General features: G+C 42.9%; 1 protein-coding gene across 1 annotated transcript in view; it reads right to left on the bottom strand.

The window, feature by feature from the left end:
• Positions 1-15,137, bottom strand: part of CSMD3 (CUB and Sushi multiple domains 3) — a 2,043,988-nt gene that overhangs the window by 410,826 nt on the left and 1,618,025 nt on the right. The window contains exon 43 of the mRNA XM_030189879.1: positions 3,448-3,636. Within this exon, the coding sequence (XP_030045739.1) occupies positions 3,448-3,636 (189 nt within the window). The remainder of the gene's footprint in view (positions 1-3,447; positions 3,637-15,137) is intronic.

Raw genomic sequence — 15,137 nt, forward strand, 5'->3', positions numbered from 1 at the left:
TTTCGAAAAAATAGACGTCCATGTTTTATTCGACAATTTGTGAGCTGGGCATTTTTGTTTTTCAGTGATAATGGAAAATGAAAGTGCCCAGCTCAAAAACGAATAAATCAAAGGCATTTGTTCGTGGGAGGGGCCAGGATTCGTAGTGCACTGGTCCCCCTCACATGCCAGGACACCAACCGGGCACCCTAGGGGGCACTTTTACAAAAACAAAAAAAAAGGTAAAAGAGCTCCCAGGTGCATAACACCCTTCCCTTGTGTGTTGAGCCCCCCAAATCCCCCTCAAAACCCACTGCCCACAAGTCTACATCATTACTATAGCCCTAAGGGGTGAAGGGGGGCACCTACATGTGGGTACAGTGGGTTTGGGGGGGCATTAAGCATTAAGCAGCACAATTGTAACAGGTAGGGGGGGATGGGCCTGGGTCCACCTGCCTGAAGTCCACTGCACCCCCTAACAACTGCTCCTGGGACCTGCATACTGCTGCCAGGGAGGTGGGTATGACATTTGAGGGTGAAAATAAAAAGTTGTGAAACATCATGTTTTGTGGTGGGAGGGGGTTAGTGACCACTGGGGGAGTCAGGGGAGGTCATCCCCGATTCCCTCTGGTGGTAATCTGGTCATTTAGGGCACTTTTTGGGGCCTTATTCGTGAAAAAACAGGGTCCAGGAAAAGTGCCCTAAATTCTAGCTACAAACGCATACTTTTTTTCCATTATCGGCGAAAGGCGCCCATCTCTCCTCGGCCGATAACCACGCCCCAGTTCCACCCTCGCCACGCCTCGGACACGCCCCCATCAACTTTGTACGCTTCCGCGATGGAGTGCAGTTGAAAACGTCCAAAATCGGCTTTCCATTATACCGATTTATTCGTTTTTGTGAGATAAACGTCTATCTCCCGATTTGGGTCGTTTTTCTCTTTCAATTATAAGGTGGATAGTAACTCTAAGGTCACTACGGCTGGCTTTTCCATTTTCCCAGCAATAAACTCAGGGAGTGGTGCATTTGCAACCAGCTCGAGGGTACTCACTGATGATATCACCACTGGAACTTCTGTGCTAACAGCACTTTGATCTCCATACGTCTCCATCCGGCTCCCTCCCTGTGCACATCGAGCTCCGTTCCGGGCTGAGGCATCTGGGCTCTGAGGGAAACGTTTACTTCCTGGTTGCAGGGGCGCCGCACGTTCGATGGGGCTCAGGGAAGCCCCGTCCTCACTGACAGCCAGCGTCAAAGCGCCAGCCTCGTCGGAAGGAATGGAAACTCTCCCAGGACCCAGCGCGACGCTGAATTCCTCCATTTTCGCCTGCCGTAGCTGGTTTGACCCGCCAGGGAGAGAGGGAATCTCCCTGACTTTGCCTCTCCTTTTTCCCATGGCGAGAATCAGGTAGGAAACCGTTTACCGCCGCGTTTCAAGGGAGGAAGTAGGATACGTCTGGTCGCGCAAGTCAGACCGTCGCCATCTTGGATCCCATCAGCCTTATTAATAAATCATTCCATTCGGAAGAAATAATGTGAGTGGTAATTGATAGGCTAGCTGGGGGGAGGGGAGTGCAGCCTTATTAATAAATCATTCCATTTGGAAGAAATAATGTGAGTGGTCATTGATAGGCTAGCTGGGGTGAGGGGAGTGGGTGGGGACAGGAGGGGAGAAAAGAAAAAAAGGGGGGTTGGCAAAGGAACAACTAGTTGCAGGCTTCCCACTTTGTGTATTTTTCTCAGTTACACTTGTACAACATCTTTTCCTGTGCAGCCTGATGGTGAAAAATATGGTTTACATGATCATTCAAAGTCAAAGTCACCTGACAACCACCTTTGGTTTAGCTTCAGATGGATGCCCAGCAGCCGTGGAGTAAAACCACAAATTATATGGAGCCTCGGCCAAGCAGCATTAAATATTTAAGCCTCGGCTTCATTTTGGGCCTAGTAACAGCTCCAGAGCATCACTGAACATGTATGAAACAGTTTGCTTGATCCAGAGCTTGACCCAAGCTGTAGCCAGGCATTTTCCCACAAACAACTGGCCGGGAAGCATTAGTCTCCGGCCAGGCAGCAATGCAATAAGCCGCAGGAAGTGTGGCTCTGCAACAGAACCTCCGGACCCTCGCACGGAATTAAACGGACCCTGAACAGGTCCTTCTGCTGGCCATCAATGATGCCACCAGGGTCAGAATGACCTGAAAATAGAGAGACTTCCCACTCCCCCAGGTACCCATTTAAATTTATTAACACTTCAGGGTTACATTATCCCAGACACAGTAGTGCACCAAGGGGGGGGCAGTGGGGGCAGTCCGCCCCAGGTGCACGCCACTGGGGGGGTGCCGCGGCACGCGCCTGCTGCGAGAGTTCGCTAACTTCTCTCGTTCGCTGCAGCTCCCTCTGCCCCGGAACAGGTTACTTCCTGTTCCGGGGCAGAGGGAGCTGCAGCGAATGAGCAAAGTTAGTAAACTCGCAGCAGGCACGCGCTGCAGCACCACCCCCAGCGGCATGCACCCGGGGGGGCTCTTTCACGGGGGGGGGGGTGTCTTTCACCGGGGGGGGGTCCGTGCTGCATCGGGGGGGGGGGCGCTGCACCCGGGGGGCGGGGCGCCGCCCCGGGTGTCCGACCCCTAGGAACGCCACTGCCCAGACAATTTAATAAACACCTATTAGAACATGATTAATGCTATTCATCCTGCCCAAGACTCCTAGAAAATTACCCCATGTGCTCCATTGAAATATTTTTCATGTTTATTTTGCATATTTTACATGTCTCAAGTTATTGTTCATTTTTACTGGTGAGTATTATACATTAGAACATAAGAATAGCCATACTGGGTCAGACTAATGCTCCATCTAGCCCAATACCCTGTTTCCAATAGTTGCCAATCCAGGTCACAAATACCTAGCAGAAACCCAATTATCAGCAACATCTCACTCTTTCTCCTAGTGGAAGCTTCCTCAAAATGGCTGCAGCAACCACTCATGGTACTTGCAGTACCGCAAGGCTGCTGCGACAGGTTGTGGCAGCCAGTTTGATAAAGCTGATGGGGGGGGGGGGGCTTTGGGAGGGCATACAAACCTCATCAGGTTGAGCAGGAAGGGGGAATTGGTGGGGAAAAGAGGTTTCTTTAATATGGGTCCTGGGCCCTCATAAACTCCTGCAACTTGCCCATCCTCATTTAGCCCCTGATATTAAATGCTGGTGCCTGAATATGGTCCAGCACTAAACACTGGGGGCTAAACTAGCCATTGATGGTTAGCATTTAAAAAAATACTGACCACCACCGGCTAAATATCTGTGTGTATTTTTTTAAGTTACTAGTTTTTTTTTAAACTTTATTAGAAGTAATTTAAAATATGGATAAATATAATGAAAGTATCTTGAAATAAGTCTTCTCATTGACTTACAACAGCTGAAAAGTGACAAATATTAAGTATAGAAAAAATCTTTTTTTCTGGACCTACCATCACACCTTGGTAGAGGATGGTTCCAATTCCGACTGAATCCATGCAAGCAAGTAAGTGCAGATTCGCCAATCAAAGAATATCCAGGGAAGCACTCAAAAGAAATAGTTTGTCCTACAGTGAAGTCATTCCCAATCACAAACCCATTACGGAATGGACGAGGGTCAGGACAGCTCTGTAACTGATAAGCTGAGGTGAAAAATAAAAGCAAGAAATGCAATTTCAGCACCTTGAGATCTTGATTCAGGAATACATATGAATTAAATGATAGACTCATCCAGGGGAAGAGGGATTTAACAATGATATTATTATTATATATGTAATGCATATTTCCAATCTTATTAAAGAAAGAGAATGTAGAATTTTTCAAATAATGTGTTAAACGGTTTTGTATCAGATTAAAGAATTTAAAAATAAATGATTAAAAAAAGAGTATTACAACTATGGATATATATTTCCTTATGTGAACTGTAATAAAATATTGAACATTCTAAACATTGGTAGATAAAAACACATTGATGTGTGTTACATATATGGCATAATTTGTTTGTTTCACCTGAATTTGGTGCAATTAATAACAGTCACAGTAGTACCAACACATACCACGAAAAAAACAGACCTCCTGGCACCCATTTTGTGAATCTGACTATGTAAGTGGGTGTGAGAGAGTAGAGAAGGAAGGAAAAAGGTGAATATACTACAAAAGAAGAGGATGTTTTTCCATTATTTTCTTCTTGGTATATGCTACATTTCTAACCATGTATATTTGAGATATATTTTAGGTAACTCACGGGGCCCCTTTACTAAGGCGTGTCCAAATGTGGTCTGCATTTGTGTAGGAGTGTATTTTGGATGCGTGCTGGTCCGTTTCCTGAATGCGCCTAGAAAAAAGGGGATTTTTTTTTAGTGTGCTGGAAAATGGATGTGCGGCAAAATAAAAACCAGCGCGTCCATTTTCGGCCTGATACCTTAATGCAAGTAAGTCTCACGCACTAACCAGGACATAAATGTGCAGCATGCGGCAACTGCCGATTACCAGCGGGTAAGGACCCCGCGTTAGAAAATAGAATATATTTTCTATCACGCCAAAAATGAAATTACCGCCCGGGGCATGTGGTAGCCAGATGGTAGTACCAATTTGATGCATGTTGGACACGCGTAGGTGCCTACGCATCTTTGTAAAAGGGCTCCTAAAGATATAGAGCCCAATATTCAGCCAGCAACGGGCAGTGCATTTGCTGTCTGCTGCTGCTGTTAAACTCAGATATTCAACGCCGGGTCATATCCAGTGACTGGCATTGAATATCTGAGTTTATTTTGGCTGCTAAACAGCTAACTGGTTATGCTGACATTCGGCACTAACTGGTTAAGGGGGTCTTTTACTAAGGCGTGCTCATGTTTTTAGTGCACGCTAAAAATAGGTGCGTTCTAAATGTTAGAGATGTCCATAAGAATACATTGGTGTCTCTAACGTTTAGCGTGCGCTAAACACATGAGTGCATCTTAGTAAAAGACCCCTTAACTTCTTAGCAGTCAAAGATTGTCCTGTTATTTAAGTGGCCTATTTTGACTACTCAGCATAGACAATTTAGTACTGAATATCTGTGCCTAACTGGCTATGTCGCATGATATAGCCACTAACTGGCATATTCAGTGGGAGATAAGCGGTTATCTCCTGCTGAATATTTGCGGTTAGGTGCTTAAACCCTATTTAACTGGCCAGGAGCCATTCCTGACCGGTTAAATAATGTTGAATATCCGGGAGACACATTACAAAGTCAGAAATGTTTAAATAACCCTCTACAGAAATAAATGACGGACATCATGATCCCTTTCTTAAATATATTGGAGTCACAAATCAGTATTTGCTTCAATAAAAAAGACTGTAATGGTCAGTCCGCCTGTCTATCTCTGGTTTTTCTAATGGATAAAATAACGATTTGGCACTCTTACCTGACTAGTTAATAACTTTAATTGGATTCCTTGCTATTTAAAATGTCATAGATCTATAACTACTAAATTGTGCTAGAGGGCTTCCAGACATTTCTTAAGCTATTTAGGTATTAATACAAATATGAGTATTCATATCAGGAGAATTAAAATTTGATTGCACTGCCTTTGCAAATCACAGTTTTATGTAAGCGGTGTTCATGCTATACAGATTTAGAAACTAGATTGGCACATTAGGTAATAGTTACAGCTCTCATATTCCTCTTGAGGGCAATTTTCAAAGCCATTCCCATGTTATCCTGAGATCAGGGGCAATGTAGAGATTTTAACAATGCATGTCTTGAATATAATGTTTTAGATATATAAGTGTCTGGGGTAATATATGGGGGAAGAAAACAACAAAAATCTATACTGTCATCATGGTCTACATCTTTCTATGTCAGGGTAGAGGATCCAAAACAAGAAATTCAGGTGATATGGGGCATTTAAATCAAAGGATGAAAGTGGCATATGGAATCAAATGGGCCTATAATGTCACTCCTAACAAATGTCCAAAGACAATGGGGGAAACAAAGAAAAGGAAATGCAGCAGATACCACAGGAAATAGAACAGAAAAGATGGAGAAGATTGGTTTAAGTATGAAAGTACGTTTAAAGAAAATGAGAAGGATGGATTTTGGCGTGTTTGTTGTCCTTCAGAAAGATTATATGAGAACACTGGCAAACATATTTCCCAAGTGGAATAGTATTGCTAATTTCTGTCCAATAGGATTGATAAGATGTCTGCTGGAAAAGAACATTCATTATTTAAAAGGAATGGTATATACATCATTGGAAAATGTAAAATTTTAAGATTTTTTTATGGTGTGGTGGTACAACCTGCTATTAAGAATCGACTCCTGCCAGTATTCACAGCTTAGTAATTACTATCCAATCTCAAATTTAGGAACAGTGATGAAGATTATTGAGTCTCATGTCAGAGTCCAGCTCTCTCATTGTTTAAAGGAGACACAGGCTTGGACCAAACACAGTTGGGTTTTCCCTCCAACATAATACTAAGACACTTTTGGTGGCCCTTTTAGATAAAATACAGTTGTCAATTGATAGTGATCAATTGGAGTTTCTGTTATCATTGGGCCTTACAAATGTGTTTGATTATGTAAATCATCTTTTAATAGTGGTTGAGGGAGGTTGGGGTAAGATGGAAAGTATTAAATTGATTCTTCTCTTTTTTTATTACATAGGTCTTTACAGATTTGGGATAGGGATATCTGTCCAAATGTCATAAAGTTAAGAGATTGTTTCCTTCAAGAATTCTGACTGTTGCCATTGTTGTAAAATGTATATTTCAATCTCTCAGCCCAATTGATATGGTCCTTTACGTAAACAACATTTTTTGTAATCAAATGGTGTGCACTTGCAGAAGTCTATAATACAATGGGTAAGTGTAAACTTACATGTATGTGCTAGTGTACTATACTTTTTTATTTTTATTTTATTTATTTATTTAAAAATGTATACCCCACTTAACTACTAAGTGGTTTACAGCAGAACATTCACAACAAAATACAGATAAAACAACATAAAATACAGATCCTAATACATTATCTCCACTATTGAGACCTCAAAATTATCAGACATTAAAAGACTGGAGAAAAAGATATGTGTTTAGATCTTTCTTAAACTGCCTTAAAGATGTACAAACATTCAACAGACCTGGGTGTGTAAATATGGACACATGTACAATCAGTGGTGCTGAATATTTGCACTGGCCATTGATGCCTCCTCTGCACTCCATTATTCAGTAGGACTAAATTAACTGGGGGTGGTGACACGGGCAGGCATGTTATCTCTTCTCAATAATTTTTCCTTTCCTTACTAACCTATTTAATAATGTAGCTCCTTTCTTGTTCCTAAAAGTGTTAGTTTTGTAAACCGGCCTGCAGGCGGTATAGCAAGTTACTCAATAAACATAAACATTAAACACATTGGGGCTATTCTATACTAAGACACCTAGAATATAGAACATAGGAGTTGACAGCATGGGGTAGAAGCCTATTTTATACAGGAATGTAGGTGTCATGAAATGCCTAGCATCCGCCTGGTGTTAACCCTGCAGCCACCTGGAGGGTCTGTCCCCAACACTGCTCAGGCCGACCTGCACCTGGGCATGTGCTCTATACTACCATCCTTCTCTCACCGACTGGGTCCCGCTTGATTCTGGGCTAGTTTCCCACTCTCAGGGTATTCCTCAGTGATATCTAGGACACTGGGACCACACTACAGGGTACCATAGCTCCCAGAAATCACCCACAGACCCAAAAACACAAATCAGGTTTCCTAGTCAGTCCAGGACAGCAGAGTCAATAAACTAAAAAAAAGTTTATTGTCACAGAACTTGAACAGTGAACAGAAAAAGGTGAACTCATCAAACAATAACAGATAACTGATTATGGATCAATTATAAATCTATCTAACACTTTTTACTACCTGGGTAGCACCTGGGGAATTCAGGAAATATAACTGCTCACAAGTTATAAAATATAATTGCTTACAGGGCCTCAGTAAAGAGATCTTTCTCTCTCCACTCCGTGGCTGAGACTGGTGAAAATGTAGTACCTTCAGGCTAGATTTGAAATCCAGGGCCAATCAGAGTCCAGGGCATCAATTTTGAAAGTAGCTGCCCAATAGTACTGCACATTACCTTTCCATAAGCTTAAACTGGAGGAGAGCTAGTCTTTTTTTTTCTGCAACAGCTTTAAAACTCAAAACAAGCACCATCTACTGGTCAATTAGGAGAAATACACTTCATTAAATAATACAGTTATCAGGCTTAGAAACCCACTGTTTCATCACAGTAGGTGACTACTTTTCCTTATAGAATAATAGAGTGGATAGGTATATATGTTTAGGCATGAGCACTTATACCAGTCAAAGAGCAGGTATGAGTGACTAAGTGCAACAGATACTCATGTAACTTTCAGTATTCTGTAAGTAACATTGGTAAGTGGGAGACATGCCTATATCACACTCATACTCCATCCCCTGTGTATATCCCCTTGCAAATAAGTGCTATATTCATTAAGTAGGTGTGGTAGAACAGCACTTAAAGGACATTCTGGCATATATGTACATAAGTGCACAAAAGTGTAATGTGTGCCTGTTAACACCTAGGTTGTAGAACTGCCCCCAGTAGAGTCAATTCTATAACCCAGACACTAACATTTACACACCTATTATGCACATAAATGTTTAGAATAATGTCATTTTTGCGCGTGTGCACTTATGTGCATAACTGCCAAAATTTCACCTAACTCTTATTCTATAAATACTTGCTTCTCCTCCGTAGTGCATATTTGCAAGGGGGTATGCCCATGGGTAGAGCTTGGGTGGGGCTCAAAATTACATACATATCTACAGATATGCACTTAGGTGCTAACACACTAGCTCTATGGCTAGCATAAGTGCTTGTGCCTAAATATTCAGTGCGTGTATACCTGGTTCTGCTAGCAATCTATATAAAGGAACATAGGAGGTAATTCCATAATAGGGTGCCAACATTTGCTTGGGCAGTAAGCCTATTCTATAAGATCACTTAAACCAGAATTGGCATTCCTAAATGTAGGCGTGAACATTTACACCAGGTTTAATGCTAGATAAATGGATGCACTTAGCTGCAGCATTTATGTTCATAGCTTACAATATTCTGTATGTAGCCTGCATAAATGTTAACACAACAATGCCTCTCCCCTTTGAACACCTTCAACAATTATGTACTAACTCCCAAATTTTATATGTGGCGCCTTAACTTGTGCATGCTAATTTTTCCACATGGCTAAATTGCACGCATAATTGATTGACAAGTCAATCTGTGCTGATAATTGGCACTTAAAAAACAATTAGTGACACTAATAGGCTTATTTTCAAAGCACTTTGGGAGGCTAAGTTCCATAGGTTTCTATGGAACTTTGGGAGGCTAAGTGCTTTGAAAATATGCCTCTAATTGGCTTTAAATAGAATGTACGCACACAACTTTCTAGGCATATACTATAATGCAGTGCACGCAAATTCTAATGCACACAGTTGAAAAGGGGGAATAGCCATGGGCGTGGAATGGGCAGGTTGTGAGTATTTCAAAAAATATGCACACTATTGTGCCTAACTTAGGTGCAGGTATTTAGGCCTACTACTACTACTACTTATCATTTCTAAAGCGCTACTAGACGTACACAGCGCTGTACACTTGAACATGAAGAGGCAGTCCCTGCTCAACAGAGCTTACAATCTAATTAGGACAGACAAACAGGACAAACAAGAGATAAGGGAATATTAAAGTGAGGATGATAAAATAAGGGTTCTGAACAAGTGAATAAGGGTTAGGAGTTAAAAGCTGCATCAAAAAGGTGGGCTTTTAGCTTAGATTTGAAGACGGCCAGAGATGGAGCTTGACGTACCGGCTCAGGACGTCTATTCCAGGCATATGGTGCAGCAAGATAAAAGGAACGTAGTCTGGAGTTAGCAGTGGAGGAGAAGGGTGCGGATAAGAGAGATTTACCCAGGGAATGGAGTTCCTTGGGAGGAATGTAGGGAGAGATGAGAGTGGAGAGGTACTGAGGAGCTGCAGAGTGAATGCACTTATAGGTCAATAAGAGGAGTTTGAACTGTATGCAGAAATGGATAGGAAGCCAGTGAAATGACTTGAGGAGAGGGCTAATATGAGCATAACGACACTGGCAGAATATTAGTCATGCAGCAGAATTTTGAACAGATTGAAGAGGAGAGAGATGGCTAAGTGGGAGACCTGTGAGAAGCAAGTTGCAATAGTCTAAGCGAGAGGTGATAAGAGTGTGGATGAGGGTTTTGGTAGTGTGCTCAGAAAGGAAAGGGCGAATTTTGCTGATATTATAGAGAAAGAAATGACCGGTTTTAGCAGTCTGCTGAATATGTGCAGAGAAGGAGAGGGAGGATTTGATGATGACCCCAAGGTTACGAGCTGATGAGACAGGAAGGATAAGAGTGTTATCCACAGAAATAGAGAATGGGGGAGGAGGAGAGGTTAGTTTAAGGGGAAAGATGAGAAGCTCAGTCTTGGTCATGTTTAATTTCAGATGGCGCTGAGACATCCAGGCAGCAGTGTTAGACAGGCAGGCTGATACTTTGGCCTGGATTTCGGCTGAGATTTCTGGTGTGGAGAGGTAGATCTAGGAGTCATCAGCGTAAAGATGATACTGAAAGCCATGGGATGAGATCAGAGTACCAAGGGAAGAAGTATAGATGAAGAAAAGAAGAGGTCCCAGGACAGATCCCTGAGGTACACCAACTGACAGTGGGATAGAAGTTGAGGAGGATCCACTAGAGTATACACTAAATGTATGCTGGGAGAGATAAGAAGAAAACCAGGAAAGAACAGAGCCCTGAAATCAAAGTGAGGACAGTATATCAAGGAGTAGGCTGTGATCAACAGTGTCAAAAGCAGCAGATAGATCGAGAAGGATGAGGATAGAATAGAGACCTTTGGATCTGGACAGGAACAGATCATTGTAGACTTTAGCAAGCGCTGTTTCAGTTGAATGAAGGGGGCAAAAGTCAGATTGAAGTGTATCAAGAATAGCTTGAGATGAAAGAAAGTCAAGGCAATGGCGGTGAACAGCACGTTCAACTTTCTTGGATAGGAAAGGGAGGAAAGGGAGATGGGGCGATAGTTGGAAGGATAGGTAGGGTCCAATGAAGGTTTTTCTAAGGAGTGGTGTGACTACGACATGTTTGAAGGCATCAGGAACAGTCGCAGTGGACAGTGAAAGACTGAGGATATGACAGATAAAAAGGATGACAGTAGGAGAGATAGTGTTAATTAGATGGGTGGGAATAGGATCAGAGGAACAGGTAGTTAGTTTTGAGGAGGAAAGAAGATGTGTAGTTTCCTCTTCAGTGATTTCAGAAAATGAAGAAAAGGAGGCAGGGGTTGGAGGGTTGAGCGAATGGACTAAGGGAAGGAGAGTTGGAGGTGACCTGGTTGAGAATTCAAGTTTAATCTTGTGAACCTTATCATGAAAGAACTCAGACAGAGTCTGGGGGGAAAGTGAAGGGGGGATGGAGGTGAAGGCACTTTGAGGAGAGAGTTCAGTGTGGCAAAGAGACGTCGAGGGTTTGAGCCAAGAGAATTTGTCAACTGGATGTAATAGTCCTGTTTGGCCTGGCATTAGGTGGCTTAAATGGGTGCACCCAGTGGTGTGATGGAAATTTTTTAACAACAGGCTCTCTCTCCTGGCATAGCCAGTCATGCAATTTAGGGAGGGGGCGCGGGGGGCATAGGGTTGGACTGGGGGGGTAATGCATTCCTGATTCTACCCTCCCCTCCATGTGGGCATGCTAGGCATATCTTTGCTGGCAGGGATGCCGACCATCTTTCTCTTTTGATCTAGGCACAGGAAAAAAAGAGATTTTAAATGCTTCCAGGTTTCTACCTAATTCATGTTTAATGTGGGACATAAATAAGTAAATAAATAGATAGAAACTCTGGATGTTGAGCACCTGATTCTCATAACATGATGTCTGTTTTAGTGGCTCTTTACCAGGAGAACAAAAAAATTCTCTGCACAAATACAGCATGCTAGAGTGTCCTTATAACCAGCCCCTCCAAATGACACACTAAATACAGTTTATAATAAATTTCTACTGTACCTATGAAAAAGTTATTCCATTATTATACTTTCTCTGTGTACAACCGTATGCTGCACAAGCTGTCATGTTTGAAAATATAGGTGAGATTTTTAAAAATGCTGCCAACATTAAGGAACGACACCGTGGATGCAGCAACTCAAAGGACTGTTTGCTTTGTTTTAAATGTATGGGGATGACGGCTGTGCGGGGAGGGGAAAGAGGGACAAACCTTCATGGATTCACATTTCTCCTGTTCTCAATCTAACCTCCTTGGGCTGCAGCCCTACATGCACTACTGCCAGCTTCCTTCCCACTCCCGTGCCGGTACTGCAGTGGCATGAAGGAACCACGAGTTGACCTCACTCGCTATCCTCTGCGACCCTCGTGCTCGTGGAAAGCAAAACAAAAAATCAGAATGAAACCATGGGCCGGACTATAGCTCTGCACGCACCACTGCCGGCTTCCTTCCTCCTCCCTCCCCTCAGGATGTCACTTCCTGTTTTGGAGAGGGAGGAGGAAGGGAGCCAGCAGCGGCGCGTGCAGGGCTACTACCCCATGCATGGTTTTCCATGGACAGGATCTTCTAGCCACACCCCTTGAATATACGCCACGATGACGTGCGTGACCCGGCCATCCAATAGCAACGCTTTAAAAAGAAAGCAAAAGAATTAGCGGATTCCCGCCCATACATACTGTATAAATACCCTTGACAGCCCAGACCAGTCAGTTTTATTTTTTCCGCGATTGACAGCGACCCGGTTTTTACTATCACTCAGTTAGTCAGTCAGTCAATTGTAATTTATTACGTTATGTCTCAGAAAAAAACGGGGTTTAAGGCTTGCGCTACATGCCCCCGTAAATTGTCTTTCACAGATACACATATTAGATGTTTGAGGTGTTTAGGTGAACATCACGATACCAAGTCCTGTTTTGCCTGTAAGAATATGTCTCAGAAATCCTTGGAGATTAGGGCATTTAAATTACAGCAGTATTTAACAGCGTCTCAGTCTGAAACTCGATCGGTCAGCTCCTCTGACAAAGCCTCACCGCATATGGTGGTCACAGCATCAGCAGCTTCAGCGCTTCAGGATGTTGCTATTCTCCCTGCTCTCCCCCTTGCCATAGTGCCCGGGGATCAGGTGGCGTCCATTCCTGCTCTCCCCCTTGCCTCAGTGCCCGGGGATCAGGTTGTTTCTTTACAAAATGGACAGCAAACGTCGCTGAGAGAAGTCACTGACATCGAGGTCAGTTCTCGAGATCGACGTCGGCATCATAGATCTTCGAGATCAGCTGATGCTCGACGTCGTCATGACAACCCTCGACATCGTAAGAGGTCATCGAGCTCGACTTCGAGCAATGGATCCAATATTGGTACCAGGCAGGGCAGTGCACGGCACCATCGAGGTTCTTCAAAATATGAGTATTTTCCTCGAGGAAGAAGCACTTTCCGATCCAGTTCTTCATCTTCTTCTTCATCTGCTGCTCCTCAGAAGAAGCGATGCAGAAGGCAGGCTCGATCACCCTCCCGCTCTGCTAGATGTAGGGGATCGACTCGGTCAATTTCTCATGCCTCCTCTAGAGGGCGTTCTTCCACTCCTTCCACTACACAATTGAAAATAGTGGATTTGCTAACGAAGTTGTTAGAAAACCAGCAAAAAATGCATCAGCCTGCAGTTCAATCAACTCAATTAGTCACCTCTGAATCAATATCTCTGCCTCATTCACCTCAGAGGCAGCAGTTATGTGCCTTTTCTCCTTCACCTTCGGTGCAGGAAGTGTTGTCAGTAAAATCACCAGTAAATTCACCACCTCCTTCAGTGGCTTCTTCACATCATTCACACATGACTACAACAGGACAAGATTTACCTGCGCTTCCAGCTCTTCCTTCTACTTCTCAGGAGGAGACTCTTCCTGTCCAGGATGAGTCTTATACAAAATTTTTACACAAATTAGTGACTACTTTGCATATACCCCTTACATCTCAAGGGGACATTTCTGAAGGTAAAAGATCTGTCACTAAATATTTAAATTTAGTCAAGCAATCAATAGCCTTGCCTATACCGCAGCTTCTTCAAGATCATCAAAAATTAGTTTGGTCCACACCTTATTCAATTAGACCTACACAAAGGTCGTTAGACAATAAATATAAGGTCCAGGTTTTTTTGGGTCATGGGAAGATGCAACTTCCTCATGCATCTTTGGTAGTCAAATCAGCCATGAGACGAAGTAAGTTGCAGAAAGATATAACCAACCATCCACCACCAAAAGATTTGAAGTTTATGGACATTCTAGCACGGAAAACTTTTCAGTCTTCCATGTTGTCAGCACGTATTGCAATTCACATGTTCCATCAGATTGAATACCTTTATACCATCATGGAAGATTTATCCAAATTACAATCATTGATTCAGCAACAGAACATGCCACTTTTTCAGCAAATTCTGGTGAATTTAGAAGACAGTTCTAAACAAATGATCCGAACTATTCATGATCAGTTTGACACTTCGGTCAGAACTGCGGCTACTTCTATTGCATCCAGACGTTTGTCATGGTTAAGAGCGTCGGCATTGGGAGAAGATGTTCATGACAAGGTAGCTGATGCTCCTTGTGTTGGGGATTCTTTGTTTGGAGATAAAGTAAAACAGTTAATTGAGGGTCTTAAAGACGACTGTACAACGTTAAATACGTTGGAGCAAGATAAACAACAGCCTTCAAAATCAAACTATAAACGCTTGCCTTATTTTAATACTAAGAATAGATTTTTTCAAAGGAAGTCTTTTCCTCCTCAACGGTCAGCTTCTCATTTTAAATCTCAGTATCACCGATACAATTTTCATGCTAGACCGGTTAGAGAAAGGTGTTCTCAGAAGCCTATTCAACCACATCAGCAGCAAAAGCTTACGCCATCTTTTTGACCCTTCCCAGGCCCAATATCCTGTGGGGGGCAGGATTCAACATGTTTTCCCTGCTTGGAGATCAATAACAACAGACAAGTGGATTCTGGAGATTGTTCAACATGGTTATTCTCTGGTATTTTCACAAACCCCACCTTTTCGATCATCTACACATCTCCATGTCCC

This window comes from Microcaecilia unicolor, chromosome 1 (assembly GCF_901765095.1).
Source record: "Microcaecilia unicolor chromosome 1, aMicUni1.1, whole genome shotgun sequence".
NCBI classification, from domain to species: Eukaryota; Metazoa; Chordata; class Amphibia; order Gymnophiona; family Siphonopidae; genus Microcaecilia; species Microcaecilia unicolor.